This window comes from Motacilla alba, chromosome 15 (genome assembly GCF_015832195.1).
Source record: "Motacilla alba alba isolate MOTALB_02 chromosome 15, Motacilla_alba_V1.0_pri, whole genome shotgun sequence".
Taxonomy (NCBI): domain Eukaryota; kingdom Metazoa; phylum Chordata; class Aves; order Passeriformes; family Motacillidae; genus Motacilla; species Motacilla alba.
The window spans coordinates 11,056,064-11,080,248 of NC_052030.1; the positions used below are offsets into that span (position 1 = coordinate 11,056,064).

Consider the following 24,185-nt stretch of genomic DNA (forward strand, 5'->3'; position numbering starts at 1 on the left):
TTTTCTAATCCTGTTTATTTTTCTAAGAGAAGCATGGGGGTGTATTAGCACAGAGCAGAGAGGAGGAGCTGCTTTGGAGTGCTGATGCCACCACCTCAGCACACAAAATAATCTGTGAGGCTTTTTTGGAGGGTTGCAGGGAGGAAGTTACCCTGCCCTGTGGATAGAGCTGGATTTAGCTGCACCCTGCCTTGCTGATAGCTGGTGTTTTCTGTGGCTGCCATCTTTTCACGGGCATTTCAGCTTAAACTTGCCTTTCAGGAGTCATTTTATGGCCATTTTGGTTTTGAGGAAAAATGCGAGCCTGTCTGAAGGAGTAGACTGGATGGAGATGAGATGCTGGGTTTTTGCAGACCCTGTAGCAGCAGCACACTTGCCCTGGGAAGTGTGAGGTGACCACCTGGCATCTCTGGGGCAGTAGCACACAGAGCTGAGCTGGCCTTGCAGGGCTCTTCTTGGGAACTGCAGAGCTGAGCAGCCAGGCAGGCTGAGCAAGCTGCCCTCAGACACTGCCACTGCCTGTGGCATCTCTGACCAGTGTTTGTGACAAGATGGTGCAGGCTGGGCACAGACAAGGAGTGTCTCTGTGACCAGGAGGAATTCTCCAGCTTGGAACTGGGCTCCAGCATTTGTTTTGAACCTCACTGTTAAACAACCGGATGCTGAGCTTTCTCATTAATGTCCATTTAATCCTTCCTTAAGCATGGTTCACATTGTCCTAATCCAAAGCTACTGCACTGCAAAGCATGGAAGCTGTGAAAGGAACTTTTCGTTAATTGTTCTCTCACTTTTTCTGTGTGACTTCTGTTTCCTTCGCAGTGTGTTTTTGTTTGCAGCTTGATCTCGTACCCATTTCAGCCAGCAATAAAATTCACATTGATTTAACTGGGTGTTGCCAGTGTTAACTGTATTTTCCACTGAAATTCCTGCTGTTGCTAGCCTGCATTCAATGTTGTTCACTTACTAAGGGAAATTGTGTCTAATAAATAAGAAAAGATGTGTGCTTGAGGGAACCATGGCCACTGGTTTCCTACATTGCTTTCACTGCTTGATTGCAGGGAGTTGGGTAACAATTGGGGCTCTTAGGGAGAAATTAAGATTAATAGTTCTTTAGACTCAGAAACTTGCCTTTAAATTTTCCTGAGAAGTACCTAAAATGTATTGGGAATGGCATTAAGAAAACCAGTAGCACGTAGCTGTGACAGTCCCTGTGTTTCTCGGTGTGTTTTGTCTTGTTGTCATAAAATAAGCACAGTTGAAATCCCCTGTCTCAGAAGAGCAATGAGTATTCATGCACTAACAACTGGGGGTTCTTGTTTTATCAACAGTTTGTTGCTTGCAGAGAGGAAAAGTAGTGAGGAGTTGATTTTGTGCTGTGCAGGGTTCCTGGAAGAATGATGATGTACAGCATTTTAACGTGCTTTCTCCCATCATTTCCCCCTCCTCCTTCTGTGCTAACTCTCCTCTTAAAGCTGTAAAGCTGCCGAATCTGGTCTTTTTCGGATTTGTGGGAAAATTAATTGTGTGTGACTTAAGAGCTCTGCCTACTCCTAATTGAAGGCATAGAGGACTGAAGCTTTGAAGAAAGCATAATTTTTCCCTAAATGTTTCCCAGTCATTTGAACTGAGTAGATGTTAATGAAAACCAGCATTAAAAGAGACAAACAAGCGCCCCCCTCAAAGAAAAAAAAATTAAAAATCAGCTGAATAAAGCCCATTCCTGTCACATACTCACTAAACCATTCTCCAGTGCCCTTTGAAATAGGCAGCACCTGGCCCCAGTGGTACAGAAGTGCTTCAGCTGTGAGGTTACACTGGCTAAAAATTCAGCATTCTTTTTCTAACTTTCAGATGCAAAAAGAAAACGCAGCACAGACAGCTACTCATCAGATTCGTGGTTAGACATGGATGAAGAATCTTGTGATGCCCATCTCCAGGAGGAGAAGGATGACAGCTTGGATAAGAACTCCAAATCCTTGGTGGATGGCTCCTCCTCACCCAACAGCACACACTCAGAAGGGAAGGAGGCTGCAGGGAGGAAACAGAAAGCCACAGTGATGAGGTACCTGAAAAGAACTTTGTCTAATGAGTCAGATGACAGCATAAAATCAACGACCCCGACGGACTATCCCAAAACACCCACGGGGTCTCCAGCCACAGAAGTGTCTACCAAATGGACTCACCTCACAGAATTTGAACTGAAGGGTTTAAAAGCCCTGGTGGAAAAGCTTGAATCCCTCCCAGAGAACAAGAAGTGTGTTCCAGAAGGCATTGAAGACCCTCAGGCTCTCCTGGAGGACATGAAGGTGGGTGTGAAAACTTGGTAATCCACACAAACTCTGCTCTGTGGGCACAGCAGGAGAGCAGAAGGCAGAGTTCTGCTGCAGAGGGGTGGCAGCTTGTGTGTGGTGACCAGCTCATGTCAGGCTGCTCTGCCTGACAGGGAAATGATTCCTTGAACCAAAGCTGTCTCTGGCTCTTGTTTGCAGCCAGATTTAAGTGACACAGTCCTTTCTGACTGTCACAGTAGTGGCCAAAAGTTTATATCCTCTCATAATTCAGCACTTGTTATGTTACACATGTAAATATTATACCTCAAAAAGTCTGTTTATATTTATAGTTTTAATCAGCCCTTTTTGGTCTCGTGTCTCCCTGGTGTACACCTCATTAGCTGACACGTACAGAATGTAAATACTTGATTGCAGCTCAGGAGATAGATTGTCTAACACTTCCAGCTGCTTTTTTTTTTCTTTCACCTTTTTCATTTTCCTTTCCTCCATTGCCCTCTATAGGTTGATAATTATTCTCCACTGGTACAATATATTGGTTTTGGAGCTGGTGTGAGGAGTGAGTACTCACTAGTGACACAACTTCTCCGTAGATTTTCAGTCTGTGAACAGTATGGATCTTCAGTTACATATTTTCTACACACAAGAGCTCTGTAAGGCACAATCTGAGGGGAAGAATACGTGTTTATGTGGTAAATGGGGAGGGAGCCTGTACTATTTTAGTGCAAGTGGTGTAACAGCTGCTTAGAAAGGCTTCAAAGCCCTTAGAGAAGGCTGAACATGTGCAGTGTGCAGTGGAACCATATTCCCTGATCTTGGAGCTTGGAAGTGTGATACACTGCTCTCCTTCTGGTAAACCACAAGAGCTCAGAAATTCTCTTCTTGCAAAATCATCCACTTTGTACATGAAAGTGGACACACCTGCTCAAAGCTGCAGATGTAGATTCACGAGCTTGCTCTGGGATCAGTCATCTTTTAATCAGAAATCAAAATGAAGACCAGAAGTTGAATTTGTGGTGAAGCAGAAAGAATGGTCACGTTACTTCGCCAAGCTTGATAGCCAGGATAATTTTCACTTAAAAATCCAGAAAGGGGTGCAGCATACAATGGCTGGTGCAGATGTTCTGAGTGGGATCCTGCTCCCTCTTTGGATGCCAGACTCCAGAGTGCTGTGAGACATCTCCCTAGAACACAGCAAGGTACCATATGTGAATCTGGCTTGAAGAACTGTGTGGGAGTATCTGTTTTCCTATTCCTCTCCAGAGCAGTGGATTCACTGACTACAGAGATGGAGAACTACAAATGGACTGCTAAAAAAAAGGCCAGTGTCACCTTTTTGGTGATACTTTGCTGTAACTGGTATTAAGTGAGCACCTGCCAGTTATGGTGTACAGCTTGATGTTCCATCTCCTTTGATAACTGCCTGCTTCTAAACTTTCTGTCCTTGCCAGCACATGCTGTAACCATCAGGATGTAGCCCAACATCTGGATACTGATGGTTCCCTGCTGGTTAAAGAGCCCATGACCACATCTAAACATCAGACACGCTGCAGGATTGTTTCCCCTGGAATCACCTCTGGATGTTTGGCCAGTCTGTGACTGATTAGCCAGAGTGAGACTTTTTTAAAACTATGTAAACTCAAACATCTTCTTTGAACAGTGTCTGAAGAACTGCTAAGGAACTTTCTCGCCCATCTTTTTTACAGTATGGACCCACATGTAAGCCAGCTCTCAGTTTTCAGAGAGTGGGAGTCAGTATGGCAGAGTAAATTAATTAAAGCCCATGCAGTCAGCTTCCTCCATAACTCCCTGTGGTTGCACAGTCCACTTCCCAGGAGCTCTGAAGGAAAGGGGCAGTTAGGGACAGTTGAGTACATTGCCTCCCAGGTTGGGGAGAGGTCCAGGATTCCCAGCACAGGCCTTCTCTTTGCTCATCATCAGATTGTCACAGGCAGCCACTGACAAGGTGTGACCCATCCCCATCTACTTCTGAGACCCTGGGTGCAACAGCCACCCCTCCTGTCTGCCTCTGTGCTTGATGTGGTAGAGAGCAGTGCAGCGGAGCCAAAGCATCTGATCTCCTCAGAACATGAGGTTTGTTTTATTCAGTTTATTCACTTGAAAAAAAAAAATCAAACCCAAGTGTGTGAGTGTGTTTAGAGCTTTTACCTTCAAAGGATGGGGCGTGCTGAGGGAGGAGTTGCCAAGTGACAGATTTTAGTCCTCTGAGCCTGCTCCAGCATAATGGTCCTTGCAGGATCCAGGGTTCCTTGGTGTGAAGATACAGCTGTTCCACCCTTGCTGTTCCATCAGGTTCTGATGTTCAGCCCTGTAACTGGACAGGGTGAATCGATGTTCCCTTGGGGTTCCCAGGGATCCCCACCCTCTGCTCCACACATAATGGATGAGCTGTTGCTATCACAGGGAACTGGGGTTCAAAGAGATTAAGATAAAAGTAATTTTGGGTACTGGCTTTACATACCATGGAACAGTTAGTGTGTTTAACAGTGATATGTGCAAAAGATGATTTCAATTATATTGAAACAGTCGTGGCTTAACATTTCTGCAGAGCAGGAGTCCTGATTTTAGCATCCAGATCCCAAGCCAGGCATGAGGAAGAGCAGGAGCACACAACTCATGACACCCTGTGGAAACTTGACTTAAAAGATTTGCCCTGTACCACATAAAGACATAATGGCAGAGAAAGAAATACAGTCCATTTTGCAGAATGGTATTTATCTCCTTGACCACTGAATCATGTTCTCTCTTACTTTGCTGCTAGTTTTCCAGCCTGTACAGATAATAACCTGGGGTTTGCTGACAGCGTCAGCAGTGGAGTGAGCAGAGGCCTGGCCCCTTTAGCTCACCCTGATGAATACCCAGAGCACCAGTCAGCTGTGTGACTGAATGGAGGCAGGAATCCTGCAGGAGCTGTGCAAATGACCCGTGCTGTGACTGTACTTGGCTGTATTAACAAGGTTTATTTCATGGCAACCCAACTTTCAGGCATGTGATGTATTAATAATGGTTCCTATTAGAAGTACCCTTTTAGTGCACCCATTTGAGAGTTATTTTTAACAAATGCATAGCAAGAACATGCTCTGACAAAGTCTGAAAGCTCTTGCTCTGCTGGGAAAGTCTTAAACAAGTTTCTTCCTGAAGCAAATAAATCAGTGTTTATTCTAGCACTTTTATTTCTTAATGAAATACACTCAGGAACTTTTTTTGTATGACATTCAAGTCCGTCTTTGTGCTTTAGGAAGATAATTAATGTTTTCAGAAAACAGGATATGGATAGTTAAACTGGAGAAAGGAAACCATTTTATTCAGTGATGTGAAGTTTCACAGAACTAATCAGGGTAGCTCACAAAGAATCCATGCTTTCCCAGCTGAGCAAGAGCACGGTAAAGGATGGGAGACTGGATTACTGCTCTTAGTGGTAAATACAACCACAGCTATTTAAGTACAAGTAGGTGAGACTTTCTGAAGTAAAGTAATTTATTTTCCTTACCAGAAGGGAGACTGAAAACTAAACTAAGTCTGTGTAAATTCCTTACACATCATCTGAGCTCCAAACTAAGTGTGCCTGTCTGGTGGGGACACAGCAATCCAGAAGTGCCAACTGCTGCCTCTGCAGATTGAGCACCCATTTATCACCGTGATCGATGGAGTGCAGCAGCACAAGGGAGGCTTATTTGCAGAGTGGAACAGGCCTCACTTGGAGAGCAGGTCAGTTCTTCCCTCAGCCCAAACAGGGAATTTAATCCCTGGTGGTTGCAGCAGTGCTAGGGTGGGCTTATGCATGAAGAAGAGGTCACCATTGTCCTCCTTGGTGTAGTTTGCACTCCATGTCACAGGACAGGTGAAGCTGAGCAGACCTTGGGTTGTGGCACTGCAGATCACACACATTAAACCTTCTGCCAGGGATTCTCACCTGTGTGCGGCCTCTGATTTCTACACATAACATTTCTGTCTTGTGCCAGAGGATTAATTCCTTGTGCCAGGCCAGTAATTCCTCTGCTGCTGTTGGGGAACAGGATTGTGAGATCTGCCTCTTACTAATGCCACAGACCTTGCCCACTTCAGAGCAAAAACACTGCTGTTCTTCAGAAGGGCCTGTGGAAGTCCATTAGAGCAGAAGAAACTCAGTTTGAAGAACAGAGGTTGTCAAATATCTGCAACTCCTTGGCAGCAGGAGAAGATTCTTGTGCAAGACAGATGATATCTACTGAAATATGTTCTTACTTTTTCTTGCCAAGAAATCTTACCCCCTTCCCATTCTGATGACAGAAAAAAACCTCCCTCTACTGAATGCATTTCAGGGGAGTCATTCCTTGCTGTGCTTTTGAAATTAATGGCTAAGCTGAATTCTTACACAGTTAATCAGCTTCTTCCCTTCATACCTGCTGTTGTCACCACAGCCCTCAAGTGTAACGAATCGAGCCACCTTGTGCTGGAAGAGCATCACGTTGTTCCTCTAACTGGAGCCCCATGGCTTTTCTTTATCTTCTTTTTTCTTGTTTTTAAGCAGGTGAACAAAACCCTGCCTCCCCCAGGCTGTTGTGAGCTGACACTTGACGCTCCAGTCAGCGCGGCTGTGGCTGTGCTTGCTCTGTGCAGACAGCCGTTGTTTTCAGCTGCCTCAGATGATAAGCTGCCATCGTTTTGCATTTCTCCTTGGATAATATTTTCACGTGATACATACGATAACAAGAAACCTTCATTACCTTGCCAAGTTCTTGGAATATACTGTGCTTTCCATTGAACTCCGAGTCTCTGACAGTCGTTAGTGGAAATGTTAAGATTTTCTGTCTTACAGGCTTTCAAACCTAAGAGTAGCAAAGTAAAAAGGGATTAATTTGTCCTTTGTTTATGGCTCTCAAGCTGCCTCCTTGTTCTGGAGAATTTTGGCTTTGCAATGAGAATACAAAAGAGCTCTCAGTTTTAGGATTGAACTTTCAGAATGTGGTCACAGCTCAGTTAATGCAGTAATCTCTCTCCAAATAAAAAAGACATAAGGAAAGAGGTGCTCACTTCACCTCAGCTTGGCCAAGAGTTAATTTGCCAATGATTAAAGGTTGTTGGGTGTTGCACTGGAAGAGCAGGTACAATACAGACTGCATCACAGCCAGGCTGGGGCAAGCTGGGTTTTACTCCTCAGCCTTGCAAACCCCTGAGTGCAGCCACAGCACCAGGCTGATGAGACTGGGCTTGTGCTGGTATTGCTTATTTTGGTTCCTGGTGCTGCTTTCAGCCTAAGCAGCATCACCAACAGCCTTGCTGGGGTGCTGCTGCCTGCAGGAGCAGCTCTGTGCTGGGGCTGTGCTCTCTGCTGGTAACACAGCTCTCATTTAGGCACAGGCTGGGGAATTGGGCTGAGTGTGACAGGTTGTCTGAGCTCCAGGGAGAAAGTCAGCCCCAGGGACACTCATCCAAACTGAGGCTCCTGGGGACTGGAACATGCCATCACACTCCGGGCTTTAGCTGGATGATTACAGATGAATTCCAAGTGCACTCCCTATTAAAACAATTACTGTATTTTAAGCTCTTTTTGTATAGTGTGTGAAATTACTAATTACTAGAGTGCTGCACTGGGGACTGACAGAGCCTGCTGCCTGTTGTTGGCTAATTAAGCTTTTTTCATATACTTGGGAACAGCACCACTGAACTTCATTGTCTGGGGTCATCTCCTAAAATCTTCTCTTGAAGTAATTTCCAACCTGCAGTTCTCATTTGTTCTGTTGGAGCTTTTTTTTTTTGGTGCTGATTTGGCCTTCAGTTTTCAGCAGAACAGCAGAATCCTCCTTCTGACTCCGTTTTTTTGGGTTTTTTTTTTTTGTTTTGTTTTCATTTCTTCCTTTTCAGCCACCTGAACTCCAAAATGCAGAGCTCTGTAGCTAAATTAGTGAGCATGTAGGGAGTCACGGGAGGCGAGCGTGGACTCTTCCCAGCTGCACCATGGAGTGTTTTACCACCTCTGTGTTGAGTTACTGGTCATGGGAGTGATTCACAGTGGTGGAAGCTGTGTCAGCCTGTGCAGCCCACTCACGAAATTTCTAGAACAGTGCATCAAAGAAAAGGGTTTGGTGGGGGTGGAAGGGAGGGGAGACCAATCTTTTTCCCTTTATGCTGTCCATAGTCAGATCCTTTCCTGGTGAACACTCAGGAACCTGAATGCCTCAGCTGGTCACGTAAAGGGAACTGGATTCCAGCAGCTCTGTCCTGCCCATCATGGGGGAAGGAAGGGCAGTGGGAATGATGGTGCTCTTGGATTGCTGTGTGCAAAAAGATGAAAGGTTCCAGAGTACATTTTTATTCTTGGCTTACCTGAATGATCAGGCATCTGAGGATTGCTCCAGACTACACACCTGATGCCCTGTGGTGGCTGAAATAACAGGGGCAGAGCCTCTCTGCTTCTCAGGCCTTCTGTAGCCTTGATTAGGGGAGAAGGGGTCAGTTGTGGGGTCAGTTGGGATTTAATGACCTGGATCTGAGGGAGAGAGGTGATAGTGGTAAGACACCGGTCTTGGACACACCAATATGAAAGAATTCTGTAACATTTGAGGTGATTGATGGCTGATTTTGCTGTTTTGCAAGAAGTTTCACATCTTGGATATTAATGACAAGTGCAGAGTTTCAGTGGGAATTGGAAGTTTGGAAGCAAAAGGAACTTGCAGAGATCTTGTCCCTCTGCCATGAGAGCAGAGGTCTGCACTCTTGAGTTGGAGAAATGTTTCTCTGGTTAATAAAGGCCTTTTCATTTGCAACAGAACATTCTAAAGGAACACGCTGATGATGACCAAAATCTTGCCATTTCGGGTGTCCCTGTGGTCAGCTGGCCCAAGAAGACCACAAAGGTAATGAGACACAATTATTTACTAACCATTGTTGTGCCTGGTCTGGTGTTTATTTATCTATAATCTGACAAAGTGCTGTGTATTATCTGTTGGCAGCTGTTAGCATTTTTAACACAAAATGTTCCTTTTAATGGTTTTATGATTAAGACTTGAAGCAAAACAAGAAAGTGCCTTAGCAGGGAGAAATCAGAGTTTCCATTTAAAAAGAATTTGAACCTTACTTACCAGTATAAAACTTCGATATGTCTTGATCGTTTACTAATTATGGTTAAATCTAAAAATTTTGATGCATTTTGTGTAAAATTAAATGATGTGTAAATGCTACAAATCAATCACTTAGGGAACACTCTCATCTGAATGAGAAGATGGTTTTTCTCTTGCACTGTGAGACTTCCTGAGTGCTCTGTACATGTGCCACCGTAGCTTTGAAGCATTGTTTTCTGTCCTTCTATCCTAATTTTTCCTCCTATACATGGGAGTAATTCTTTTCACTTTGCAGGAGAACCATGAGGTTTGCTTCGTTAAGGCTGGTAGAGAATTTGAAATAATTAACTAAAGAACAATGTCAAAAGGCTGGTTGTTATTTATAACAGTGGTATGTTTACCACACTGCAGTTATTCAGCACGCTGTAAAAGCAGCTTTGCTTATTTAGAAGATGTCTCATCGCTTCTATTTTTACTTTCAATTTTCACTGAATTAGTTTTATAATCCATTATTTCTTTGGAAATGCTGAAGGGGTCGGTCAGCTTAAATCAGGCTTCGATCTGAAAATCTGTTGTTATCCCTGTAGATACCTTTCAGATAATTATCAGGGAAGAGAATTCACTCAGTTCTCACTTTTTGTGCTGGTGAACTTGGTATGGCACGTGTAGCCATGAGAATTTGCTGTTTGCAGGTGGGAAGTGGGAGACCATAAACATGGAACTGCCAGAGGAGAGTGGGGCAGGATGAGCACATCACGTTCCTTCTTGGTCTCTTTTTGGGTTTTAGCTCAGCACATTTCAGAGGAATTGTGTCTTGTTAAATACGTATTTCCCTTTTAGCTTGTAATAAATCCATGGGAATATGCTCAGTGTTTAAAACATTGGTTTAGAAACAACCTTGAGAAACAGGTGTGGGATTCTCCGCTCCTCTGCTTTTATGGCTGCTGCTCATTCCATGGTCAGGTATATTGTAGGCATTGGATAAAGCAAAATCTCTGTGACCAGAGAAAGGGTGGTGTGGGAAACATGTAAGATAAAACTGAGGAACAACTGACTCCCTTTCGAGCTTGTGAGAGAAGGGAGGATCTGAGTGCTTTGAGGCTTTTATAAGCTTTGGCATTTGTTAATGTTCTTGTTCACTTTATTTTGGAACCTTGATAAATGCTTCATTTCTTCTATTTTATTTCTGTGTATTGGCAATGTAACTGCAACTGTAAAGGATTTGTAATTTTCGTGAGTTAAATCTTACCCTTTTTTGCAAAATCCATCTTGCTAGCTGCAAGGGATTTTTTTTTCAGGTGTTTATTTTCCCTCTGCCTTTCTGAAAGCAAAAACATTTAGGAGGCATCATTCCCACTGGTATGACAATATCAAACATACCAGTTAATAACAAATACAAGAAAAACTCACAGAAAGTCAGAATTTAGGTTGAAGTTTCGAAATAAACAAAAATTGAAGCAGAAAAAAAATCCTTCCACCATTTCCTTCATATTTGCTTTTCTTAATCTGTGATCAGTGTCTGTTATGTCTTATGTTGTAGTTCAAAGGTACACTTGCAGATGGGGCTGCACATTTCTCAAGAGAAATTTGTTGTGGTGCTTCTAATTGGCAAATGTCCTTGCCACCTTCCATGCTGCAGCCATTTCCCTTCCTGGGAACAGAGGCCAAGCAAACAGGCTGGGAAGAGGCATCTTAGAGCTGAGCTTTTGAGTTTCAAATTAAAATCTGTGGGAAAGACAATATAGGGGAGATTTGTCTAAAAGCAGTTTTAGTAGTTAAGCTTGGTTATTTCTCCTTTGTTCCCTGTAAGCCCTGATAATGAAATAGGAGATTTTACAGAGAAGAAAAACCCTTAGGGAGGGGGAAACTCCCTTGGAAAATGGATTGTAGCTGGTGGAGCAAGTCTCCATGGCCAGAAGATCCCACAAAGGTTGAGCACAAGGCAGGGGAGTAAAATCTACCAGTAACTTTGCTTTCTGCAGGCTTGTAGTATTTATAGGAGAAATGGCAGCTCTTTCCCTGTGCTCTCCTGAGATCCTTGTGTTCAGAGGGAGCAGGAGATCCAGTACAGCACAGTACCCACTGCTGTGGGGCTGCAAAGAGACATTTTAGTTGGTATCAGCTTGCAGGGACAGGAGGATTGTCTGATTCCAAGCCATGAAGGAAAAGAAGGGAACTGAAATCCAGAAAGATGAAGCAGAACATGGAACAGAGTACATCTCTCTTGCTTTCTCCCGAGAGAAGGCTCCAGAAGAGATTTAGAAAGACAAGAGCAGCAGATGGAGAAGGAAGAATAAAGCCAGCATTAAATGCCAAAACATTTCAAAGAAAATGGAAATTACTGTAAAGAAAGGAGGGGAAGAGACTAGAAATGGCAAGAGAGCAGGATTAGGAGAGAAGCAAGTACTGAAAAGGGATGGAGTGGGAAAAGCAAAGAGCAGAGGGAGAGAACTCTGATTAAAGTCAGGGGGTAGGGACAGGGAGTGTCTGTGTAAGTAACCCAAGTTGGGGAATGTCCAGCTTGGTTACATTGACTTGTTTTGAAGGAATGTGCCTTTGGTAACCTGAATGATTTTCGAAGCAGCAAATAACGTTTCCCTTTAAAACCAAGTCAGTTTCTTTCACGTGCTGGGAGTGTGATGTGAGCAGCGTGCACGGCTCTTGAAGCCTGTGACATGCTGGGGTTTAAGGAAGAAATATGTTCATTCACCTCAAATCCCACTCAGAGAGGAGGAGGTGTCATGGGCAGGACATTTCACCAAGGGCAGGGAAGACCCATCCGTGTGTCCTGGCCCCGCAATGGTGCCTCGCTCTGTCCACCTTTCCCAAAACATCTGGGGCTGCCAGTCACACTGCAGCTCCCTGACACAGGGAATGCTTCTCTGGGAAAAAGAAACAGAAGTAATGATCAGCAGTGGCTTAGTGAGTAGATGGAATCGCTGGGTGACATTTGATGATCTTGTGGTTAATGCACAAAATGGGAGGCCGGGGTCTGCGCCCGTTCCCAGCTCTGCTGCAGCACCTTGTGTCGTGTGAGGTGAATGGCACATTCCTGCTCCCTGAGCTTTTCCTGGTGGAGATGGAGCTTCCCAGCTGGGAGCCTGGGAGGTGAAATCAATGGTTATAAAGATCTCTTGCACCTTCAGTGATAAGTTCTGTATTAAAATGTAGGAACCATTATTGTTTTGTGGTAATAAGAGAGATGGAGTGTGATTCATAGACACCTCTTCAGATCATATTTACTCATCTTTATGGAGCTATTTTGAGCTGCTTGTACTTCTTATAATTTATTGATAATTATTTAGCACAATAATTACTCTCCTTTAGGCACCTTTTTTGTTTCCCCTTTGGAAACTCTATTTCAGAAGAAGCAAGAACCTGTCTTCTTCTTTTAGCTGTACAGTAAGAGTCCAGTGCCAGTGGTCTTAGGATACGTACAACAATCCTAATTTAGGCCTGTTGAAGGAATCAGGAATGTGAGACTGAGAGGATATTTGAAACCTGCTTGTCCTGCTGGCTGACAGTTTGTGCACCTTCAGGCAGGACATGTCCCCGTGGCTGCCGGCGCGGATGCAGCTGTGGATGTGCAGCCCCCCTCCTGTTCCTGTGCCTGGGGCTGTGCAGCACTGGCCTGTCCTCACTTGGTGCAGGGCTCAGTGTTGCCTGGGGGGTTGCAGTCATGGATCATTAAGGTTGCAAAAACCTCCAGTTTTTGGACACCCTTTGTCCAAATCCTGCTGTGCCGTGCTGTCTGAAGGAAGAGCTCCATAGGGCACACTGCCTTCAAGTGTCAGGTTCTTCAGCAGCTAAAGAGGAACAAGGAATCATCCCAACTAACTTCTACCCCATCCCTGGGACAGGAACTTTTGGGTGGTGTGAACAGAGCCTAAACCTGATTTTCCACTGTGGCAACTCACAGCTGGTCTCTGGAGCAGGAAGCTGGTGCCTGCCAAGCCCAGTCTCAAAACCCATCCCCATGAGCTACTCAGCCCTGCAGTGCCAGAGTTCCCATTTATCTGCACAGGAATTAGGGATAGTATTTCATTTAAGGAACTCAGAATATGGCTTAAGCAGAAACCACGTTTTTCAAACCATTTCCTATTTCTGGAGGAAAACAGTCAACTCCAGCAGCATGTAATTACACTCTGTGGCAGTGCCTTCTGTTTTTATCGTGATAAAGATCTTTAGTTGTCTATGAAGAGCAGCTATGAAGAATTAAAATATGTTTGGACTCTCCTGTTCTGTGAAGAGTTAGAAATGCAGACTGGGAGCTGGATTCTCATCTCTCTTACCTGGCACAAAACTAAAGCCATTGCATTTGCAATGAGAGTGAGTGTCCAAATATATTTAGGTCTGGCTGTGAGCAGGAGATGGAGCTGTAATTTTCAGGAGCTGGTTAACAGTGCTGCAATATGTGGCTGTTTCTCTGATGCCTGTTCATACTCTTTCTCCATGTAATTTTTACCTGTTGATTTTAAAAGAAGATAGCTGAAAAATCTAATAAGGAAATGATAATATTCCTGTTTAATGGAATACTATTAATTAGTAAAGGCCACAAACTGAAACTTTGATTGGATTATTGGGTTTTTTAAACACCAGTTTCCCTGCAATTGGCAGTGCAAATAATGTTCATAGCTCTGTATCAGGGCATGAGAACCTGGAAGAAAAAGTGATCATTGAAAAAAAAAAGGAAGGTATCTCTCAGGCTGGTTTTTTGGGGGTTGGGGAGGGATCACAGGAGGGCATCACATTGAAAGGGGCCTTCTGGGATGGAAGCATCTGATTTCTGTCATTAGTGAGTTCTGTCCTACAGCAGTTCAGTTTGTACCCCATTACTTTTACTAGAAGTCTTTTAGCAGAATTCGACAGACACATCCACAGATCTGAAAAAGAAGGATTAACTCATATGAACTAATCTGTGAGAGGCAAAGCAAAAGGGTGGTTCCTGAGGCTGAGGAAAGTCGTGTTCCACCAGCCCACAGTCCTTGCAGCACTGTCCTGTTCCTGGTGGTGCCGTCCCCGTTGCTAAAGGAGTCGTAGGAACAAAGCAGAAATACAGAGATTCCCTTTGCTTATCTTCCCTGTTAAGATGGAAGATTATATCTTCATCTTTTCTGCTTAGTTTTCCCTAGTAGAATTTTTTTCTCTCTGTGAATTTCCCTAATAATTTGTGGAACCTGTTGATCTTTTTGATCTCCTCAGCATCCTGTGCCAGTGTCCCCTGCGGTTTAATAAAGCTCAGTGTAGATAAGTACTTCCTTATGTTGTTTCAGATCTGTCCTTTAATATCATAAATACACTTCATGCCCTCTGTATCGTGCATTCTGAGAAATTTGAATGAGGTCTGTGTTCATCTCTGTGCTGTCAAGGATTTTTTTTATGCCCCATTACTGTGTTTCAGTATTTTTTCCTCTATTTCCAAGAGGAAAATCACAAGTCAGTTCAGTCTTTTCTGGTACATAATCCATACATTTGAGCTTTTTTTTTTACTCTAGTTCCATTATAGGCAATTTTGAGGTGAGGGTGAATGTGGGACTCCACAACCACATATATTCAAGATGTGATGTTGCAGAGCAGAGACTGGCAGGACATGCCTGGCTCAGCCTGGCCCAGCAGAGTTGGAGGGGGAGATGATTGTTGTGTAAGGACTTCAGGGAGTATAATCATCAGGGCAGGAAAAGAGTTATTTAAGCTAATGGACAATGTTGGCATGGGAAGAAGTGAATATAAACATACCATAAATAGATTTAGGCTGGAAGTAAGATTTCAGATCATTGTTCACAGTCTGAACCAAAGAGCACACAAGAAGAACAGTGGACAGCTGGGATGAAAAGGGTGGTAGATTTTTTGAATGAACCTGTATTTTAAATAATAAAATTCAGCAGGATTAGCCACCATCTCCAGATCTGGACCCCATAGATGTCCCTGTGTACTTGCATATGTCTGCCACCATTTCCAGCAAGGGAACTTTTTCCCTCTTTTTGGTGTTTGACCTTAAAAGTGCTGGGAAGAGAAGAAAATCTACCAGTTTTAAGTAACAGAGCTCCTTTATTTATGGATTCAATTTTATGTGACATTATGCATTGGATCAAAGCTGAGAAATAGTAAGGAAATGGACTAAGAATAAGTGGACACAATAAATTTGATTGTATGCAAAAATTAGGGGGTAGAGTATAAAATGGAATGTTTTGATTAACTTGAAACCAGTGTGATTTTCCAGAAGTGTTGAGCATTGTTTTATATCAGGTTTTTTTTCAGTTCAGGGGGAGAGGTGTGAGGTGGACAAAGAACATTCCTGAAAACCTTTGAATAAGTGCTTCCAGTTTTTACTTGCTTGCTTACTAAGAATTCCTGCCATAGCTATCGCTGGGCCAGCTCCACCCAGAGAAGCAGGAGCAGTGAGGGACTCGTTACAGCAATTAGTGTTTTAACCAGAGTGGTGTCTGAAACAGATCTGAGCACGTAGAAATGGCACAACATCAAACCAGCATCAGCTTCAGGAGCCTGCCCGGGGCTACCACCAGGAAAGCAACATTCCACATAGCAGCAGTGGGAAAACTCTGCCAGATTCCCTAAGACAGGCCAGTTCCATGGAGATCTACTCAGAGAACTTCCTGTGGGAATAGAAATGTGTTAGAAAGCACATACTGATAATTAAAAACAAGCACTTAAGAATTCAAGTAAAAATCGAGTCTATCTGGTGTTAGAAAAAGCTTGGAAAGGATAAAAAATATAAAGGTAGATAAGACAGCAAAACAATCCTGTGTAAATTGTTGTATGATGTATTTACTGGTTGAGATTCTGGGTAAGTTGTTGTATGGTGTATTTTTCTGGTTGAGATTCAAATAAGTTTTCCATCAGTCATTCCAAGTGGTGCAGGAGCAAAAAGGAGATTTAAATTGTCACATTTCATTCTTGCCAGGCACCAGCTTAAAGGTGTTTGAAATGATCCCACACAGCAGAGCCTGAACTCTGTTTGGTGTCAACAACAATTTTAAATGCCAGTAGTCTACAAGGAGATTTGCATATACAAATATGTGTGTATTGGGAATCCTTTGTGTTGATAAAAAGTCCTGATTATAAAGTTCGTAATCTACTCCAAATCAGGCATTTCTTCATAGTTATCAGATGCTAATAATTACTTTTCTCCCAGAAAATAACACAAGTACAAAAGAAAACGAGGCTTTAAATCAATTTAAATTTGTTTTTCTCTTTACTGATTTAAATTGTGATTGGAATCTGTGATTTAAATAATTTTGAATAATTCGTGTTCTTTTACACTGTAGGATAGTAGATGCCATGTGGTAGGAGAGAGCTGAAATATATTCAAGAGAAATACCCCAGTTCTGGCTCCTGACAAATCTATTAAGACACCAAACCACATAGTTGATGTTTGGGGGCTATTTTTTTAGGGGACTTCCCACAGTAGCTGTACACATACAAAACTAAGGCCTTCCCCTGGTAAGTACACTTGGAGGCAGGAAAAAAACCTGATGCACCAGAACCAAAGGTTTCTCGAGGTACAGTGCAAAGGAGTGAAAGCTGTTGAAGCTACTGGGAGTTCCTGTCAAGCCTCTGCTTTCCCAGGGCAGCACTGCCCAGGAAGGCAGCTCCTTGCCTGACCTGTTTATTTCTCGGAGTGCTGTTTCAGTCTCTCACACACAGTAGTCCTCCAGACAAATTCATTTGTGCAGTAACTGGGTGCAGACCCGAGCAGCTCCAGGCTCTGGTGGATGTGGATCCTCCCGGCCACGGGGGGCTGGAACAAGATGGTCTTGAAGGTCCCTTCCAACCCACTCCACTCCGTGACTCTACAAAAGAGCTTCACTGCCTATTGCCTCAGTATTTTTCTAACACCTTTGCCTGGTGACTTGACAGATTATTTCTCACCTCAAGAGGCTGTACTTGAAATATTGTGTCCCTTCAGGGAGTAATTATAAATAGCAAGGACTTGAATGAGCACCTTCTTAATCTTCCATCTTTGACTTAATATTTTCACTTCTTATCAACTCTCAGCCACTTGCTTTGAAATCTGACCAATGCCTTTATGTGATTAATACATCAAACAGGTAAATTAGAGCCATTTTGACTCTGACTAGAAATCTAAATGGATTGGGGAAAAAAATGAACAGACATCTCTGTTTTCCAACTGTTGTGCTCCAGGTATCGTACAAGAAGATTTATGTATTTCTCCCCATTGTCATTCTTCTACCACAGACAGGAATATTCAGTCATATGAATTTTTCCCAACTATGCCTTGACTACCATTTTTCAAGACAGAAGCTTTCTCTTTATTTCATGACAATATAAGTGCTGATGAAAACTACTGTAGTCTTAAGACCTTTTCCTTAGATAGTCTGTGTGAAATGAGTTGACAGATCTCAGATTTTATCACCAGGAGCCTGGCCTACGTTTATTGCTGATCTGGCCAACGGAGGCTAAGGTTTGAACCTGGTTTAAGACTTCCAACATCCTTTTGCTCTCCACCACCTCGACATCAAAACAATCCAAGCTTTGAGTACGTATCTGAAAGTGAACAGTTTTGTTTCTGGATCGAAGCACATTGGCAGAGCGGTGGCAAAGGCGTTTGTCATTCCACAGTACAGGCCCTGCAATTATGGACATTAATCCTGCCTGCACTTTTCAGAACAAAATTGAATTGCATGTTCTGTCCCCAAGAAGATGGCTTCCTCTTAGTTCCACAGCACATTGAAATTAAAGTCTGCTGAGAATATAAATGAGGGCTTGTTTCAACTTCGGGACTTTATGCAGGCACCGGTGGACCAGATAGAAGAGGGACAGCAATGCTCTCCTTTTTTAAAATAACAAATACAACAAAATATATGGGTACATTCCAATAAAAGCTGCGAGTCTTAGCCTGTGTGGTTTAGTTCTTAGTCCTGGATGTTACCCCACAAATCCCAGTCAAGTTTGTAGGTGAGAAGAGTGAGCAGTGAGCCCTCATAAGCAAACTGCACTTGAGCTTTTGCTTTGCTCACCATGTGTTTGGGTTTGGTCTCTGGATTTTCAGGCTGCTGCCCACACGTTGGACACAGCTGACTCTCCCAGCATTCTGTGCTGTGTGTCAGAGCACACTGAGCCTCTTGCAGGAAAGCAGGTTTCCTATTCCGGTTAATCCACTCTTTCACATCTATTTGCATGTTCCTCCACAGCATGGCAGTCACTGCTTATCTTCTTAGGAACCTCCTGCACTAGTTTTTGCATTTACTGACAGAACATGGCTCTTGGAGACACAAACTGTGCTGTGGAAATGCTTTGTGCCATGAGGCTCTGTGGAAGAAGGACGCATGGCAGGATTTCCCTCATTTCCTAGTGGATAGTCCCAGTCATGTCATGGCTCTTCCTGCAGAGAAGGGTCTGTCTTGTGTGATAGATGAAGTCCATGTTTCACCATTCTGCAGTCTTTCTTATTACTTTTTTAAGAGGACAGGGTGTTGGGGTTTGGGGAGGGTTGTTTGGGTTTTAAGGCTTACGAGTGAGGAGTTCCTGTCAGCAGGGTTTGCTGGGCTCTTGTTTGAGTGCTGCTCCTCTGCTGCAGCAGCCCAGGCTGTGTCCTCCAGGAGGTGTTTGTACAGCCCTTGCTGCCTTTGGAGCTCCTGGAACAGTGCTGGGCACTGGTTAGGGAAGTATGAGCAGTAGCATTGCATGGAGGGAGCAGTCAATATTATTTCATCTTGCTTTACTTTATTTGATTTAAAGTTGATCAATCAGACTCTGTTGAAAAGATTGTGACAGATACTCAGTGCATCTGATGACAACTCTTATGTCATAGTTCAGATGAAGTAGATGGGAAGTAGTAAGATTGTGGATATTTAGGCTGTCAGACTGTCACTGCTAGTGTTGAGAATACAACTGAAATATTGGTTAAAACTCTTGAGAAAAGTGTCATGAAATTTGCCAAGGCCCAACAGTTAAGATCGTATTTCTTGTGAATGGACACTTACACCAAAACAATGAACCTTAGAAAGCTACTAGGTAACTCTCTTATTCTGATACAGGTCAATAATTGTGATTCATAAACATCTCAGTGGGTTTCCTTTTCAAAAACGTATGTGCTGGCCTACAGAAAGCAGCAGCAGCTCAAATCACATCTTTTTTCAAGGACTTGCAGATCAACCAACTTGAGATCTAATTGTTTCAGTGTAAATATTTTTTTTCTAATACCAGCTAAATATAATACTCTGTAAAGGCGCATAAAAAGTTTCAAGGGAAGGTTAAATCAAAAGTGTGTTTGTGCCACATAAAAAACTTTATTTCACTTCATTATTGAGCATCATAAACTCTAGTGTGTAATAGGAAAACACGGATCCTGTTCAGTGCTGGCAGCAGCAGCTGCAATGTGTTGGTACAGGAGATGCTCAGGAGTGAGTGAGTACAGCACAGGGGTTGTAGTCGTCCTCCCCCAGCTTGGTTTTACTACTTAAGGATATTTGCATGAGAATAAAATCTGGTTCTTTGGCACTCATCTGCTCCTGCTGTTTATTCTTCGCTTGAGGTTATTGTCTCAGTTTGTGACAGCATAATTGGTTTCTGTGGAGAAGATTATGATATTGATGAGACTTATATATGACTTCAGGTGAGGTGCAATCAAAGCAACAGTTCAAAATAGAAGGTGCTGTCTGTTTTCATGCAGTTTTCACCATGGCTCATTCAGCAGCGTAATTAAGGATGTTATTTATTACTGAACTGTATCACACTAAGCTGAAGTAGGGACACAGTTCTGCCACTGCAGGCAGGACTGGGGTCACTGCTGCTTATTTTGTGTTCTAAACTGTTGTAAACTCCACCAGGCTGGGCAACTAGATGCTGTTCACACAAGGGTTGCTCACTATTTGTTGTAATTTAGTGTTCTCTAGTGCAGACAAGCTGAAAGAATTGAGCTGGAAAATGCTCTCTTAATAGTTTCTTCTGTGTGTTAGATATTCCTTTGAATGGTTAGCTGCTCTTGTACAGGATAAGTTTTTTTGAGAACAATTATAATCAGAAACAATTATTTTATTGTGTTGTTTCCCCCTTGCTGATTCCCAATTTGCTATTTTATATCATACCCTATCCCTTTTTTTTAAACACCGTCTCAGCAAAGTTTACCTAGCATTTGGAAATCATTCCAAGATCTTGGCATGTGTGGACCTTCTGTCCTAGCTCGGGCTCTGTAATTAGAGCTCACCTGTCACTTGTGCTGCTGTTGCAAGGGCAGCGTGGCGATGCTGTGGGTTACCTTGGGAAGGAACCTGCTGCACCCAGGAGAGGCCGGTGCCAACATCAGGAGTGCTGGAATGCGTTGCAGATTGAGAGGAGTAGGATGATCTCTGCCATGATTTAATTTGCTGTGAATGACACTTTGCTGTGGTGTGACTGGTGGATTGTCCTTGGGGGATGTCACAAGTTATTTTTTTCTCCCGTCTGGATTACGGAGCCAAAAGGCCGGAGGGACAGACGAGTGTGAGCCAGGTTACAGGGAGCCTTGCAGGGAGCTGGGCTAGTGGAGACTTGGTCTGCCCCCGGGCAGGTGTGGGACCAAGCATTTTCCTTCCGGATGTCATCTGTCCTCCTGCTGCAGGCCAGGTGTGTCATGGCACCACAGACACGGCTGTAGCCACGCTCTTGCTCGTGCTTGAAAACATTGTAAGCCTGTCATGAGATGCATCACCCCCTTCCTCTCTCCTCTAGAAAGCATTGGATTCTGATATTACCTTGTGATTCTGAAAGCCAAGGCCTTAGGCACATGCCTTTCGTGCCTCAGCTTTCGTCTGCTCCTGCTCCCGGTTGTGTAGGAGCACAATGGGGGAAGAGAGAAACCTGAGGAGACAGGCTGAGCACATCCCATCGCCTTCTGGGAGCCCCTTCATGTGCTGTGAGTCAATGCTTTGCTCCCAGCATGGTGGATGAGCAGGATGGGGAGAACACCATCACCTACCCATCGTTTGAGTTTGAGTTGGCAAGAGGACAGGAGTACAGCACTCAATGGATATTTAATGTACTGAAAATAAGGAAGGGGCATAATTGCACGATTCACGTGGCTTTATCAGCAGTTGCCTGTAAATATGTGTTTAAAGTTTGACTGTGTTTTGTTACTTAAACTTGAGGGACCAGGCTCGGTGTGGATCCTGGTGTCACAAGAGCTGTGTTACTGCTTGCTCCCTTGCCAGCTCTTGCCTGTTGCTGCCTCTTCTGAACTATCCAAAGTGGTTGTGCCGTGTGGTAATTCAGACCAGGGAACCGAGCTGAAACTAGTTTGGCAAAAATCCTGATGCAAGGACCATTAGATGTGCTTCTTTATGGCTTCTTGGTTGCTCAGCACATGCAAATATTTAATCTCATGTTTAATTCTGTGTTGTGGGCGTAGGAGCCGGAGGCAAAATCCTAACAACTTGAGTGGAATCGGGATTTCCCCTGAAAGCAGGCCCATAAATCCAATGGGAAATTTAAATCTCCGGCACTCGAATAGAGGCCTGTGACCCTCAGGTTCTGGAGGGCAAAGGCAGTGTCCATGTGGAGGTGCTGGCCCTGGGACCTTTAGATCCAGAACAGGTCCCCAGGTGACCGATGTGTAACATGTCACGCTGCTGGGAGGGTATTTCATTGTGAAACCCCAGCGGCGGGGCAGGATGATCAGAGCAGGGCTGGAAATGGTTCCTTGGGAGCAAGTCAAAGAGGGGGTGCCTGCACAAGGAGCAGCGTGAGGCCAGATGCGAGCAGCTCCACCAGCCGGGTCCCCTCGTCTTATCCCAGCGCTGGTTCTGCCGCTTGCGATCGGGAAGTTTGCTCGGTGCCTTCCTCCCGCCGAGGGACGGAGGTTCCGCGCCGCGGGAGGGGAGCGGGCAGGTAGCGCGGTGCAGGGCGTGCGTGTGCGTGTGTGTCTGTGCGCGTCTCCTTTGTCTGAGCAGCCCGAGCAGCGCCGAGCGCCCCGCGGGCGGCCGCGCATCCTCCCCGCCCAGCGCCGCTCGGCACACCCGAGCCTCGGCCCGCCCCCGCCGGCCCTCGGCGCATCGCGGGGCTCGTTACCGGCGGGGGACGAATTGCCGGCCGGGCGGCCGAGCCCCCCGTCCCCGGCCGCGCCGTGTGCGGGGGGCGGCCGCGGTGCCCCGGCCGCGCGGTGCCCGCTGTCCCCGCAGGCCGGCGGTGTGGAAGCGGCCCGCGATTGGCCGTGCCGGCAGGGCCAGCCCCTTCCTGGCTGCCTGGCATGAATATGCACGGCCCCCCTTCCTCCTCCTCCTCCTCCTGCATGTGTGTGTGTGTGTGCGGGGAGCGGGGCTCCGCCAGCAGCGCCGCTCCAGCCATGTCAGCTCGGCTCCGCCTGGGCCCACCATGAGCCATGGCCATGTCTGCGAGCGCCGACGAGGAGGACTACGAGTCGGAGCCGGAGCCCGAGCCGGGGCCGGGGCCCGAGCTGGGGCCGGAGCAGGTCCGGGGCGGGCGGCGAAGTTTGCAGCGGGAAGGGAGGGGAGGAGGCCGGGCCGGGCAGCGCCGCGCCGGCCGCGGGGACGGGAACAATGTGGGGTCGGGAGCGGCCCCGGGGCAGCGCCGCCCGCCCAGGGACCGCGCCGGGCGGGGCCGCGGAGCCTCCGCGGGGCCGGCCCGGGGCGCTCGGCCTCGCCCGCCGCGGGCGCCCCGGGCACCGCGAGTTCGGCACCTCCCAGGGCCCCGAACGCGCCGCGAGCGGGCGGTTGTTGCCTCTCGGGGGCTGCCCTGTCCGCGGCAGAATTGTTATTTTTTTTCCTATTAAGATTCCTCAAATAGCTGAGAGGGCTGCGGGACTTGGGGGAGAGTCTGATGCTGAGCCTGGCTACCTTGTCTTCGTTTGATTTATAGCCAAAGCCTCCTTTCCATTCCCAGGGACGAGGGATGTAGAAGAAAGAGAAGGATGTGTGCCGGAATGAAAAGAGAACTTTTATTAATACTTGCAGGGTTTATTCTCTGAAGGATTTTTTTTTTCTTTTTTTTTTTTTTTTCCTGTGGGGGAAGGAGAATAAACTTCTTGAATTTATGAAGTAATCTGTGAAAAATAATCCAGAACATATGTTCTAGATTGCGTATTTTACTCTCTAAGAACTGCCTAAGCAATTAAAAATGCACCAGGAATAGTATTAAACATGTGCATGTAATTTAAACATAAACTTGATAGTTTTGTTCTTAACTCGAGGTGTTTCGCTCTTTAAAATAGCCTGATATTTTCTTTTTAGAGATAAGTTTCTACGTAGTCCAGGTGTTGAGACTATCTTCCAAAACCCATCTTGTTTTGAACAACTTTACCTTGTTTTGGTTCAGAATTACGCATAGAAAACAGGGTCAAAATGAGTTTGGGGTGGTGGTGAGCCTTGGGTGCTCCCCAGGGATGCAGATCTGTGCAGAAACCTTGGGGGACACAGCGTGCTGCACTGGCCTGGTGCAGTGTCAGTCCAAGAACCTAAGCTGAGGTTTGCATGAGTAACTTTATGAAGCCTTTACCTAATTCTGAGGATTGTGTGAATGTGCAGGCCTGTGCTGCTTTTGAGTTCACTGCTGTGCTCTCAGACATAGTAGTTAAATGTCCCAGTCCTCTTCTTTTCTTAAATTTTTTCTCATGCCAGGCCTTTTCCATTTGTGTCTGTGTCTTGGTGCAATCACTGCACACTTTTTAAAAAGAGCTAATGGTTGGGAGAGCAGATTGGTCTCAGCTGTATTGTACCAGCTGTGAAATTGTTGCTTGGAGGTGCTGGTTCTTGCTGGATGAATCTGGAAAGTTGGTTATGTTCTGGGATTCTTCAACTCTTCTAAAACCTGAGGCTTTCATAGCATTTTTGTGTCTTAGAAGTTTAAAACAAAAATTAATGCA

At 45.0% G+C, this 24,185-nt stretch overlaps 1 protein-coding gene across 9 annotated transcripts in view; it reads left to right on the forward strand.

Annotated features, from left to right (window-relative positions):
* The window catches only part of KDM2B (lysine demethylase 2B), a 105,970-nt gene that overhangs the window by 57,316 nt on the left and 24,469 nt on the right, over positions 1-24,185 (forward strand). For all 9 annotated transcript variants that reach the window (XM_038151965.1, XM_038151966.1, XM_038151968.1 and 6 more), the window contains 2 exons: positions 1,852-2,306; positions 9,059-9,145. In XM_038151965.1, coding sequence (XP_038007893.1) covers positions 1,852-2,306; positions 9,059-9,145 — 542 coding nt within the window. The remainder of the gene's footprint in view (positions 1-1,851; positions 2,307-9,058; positions 9,146-24,185) is intronic.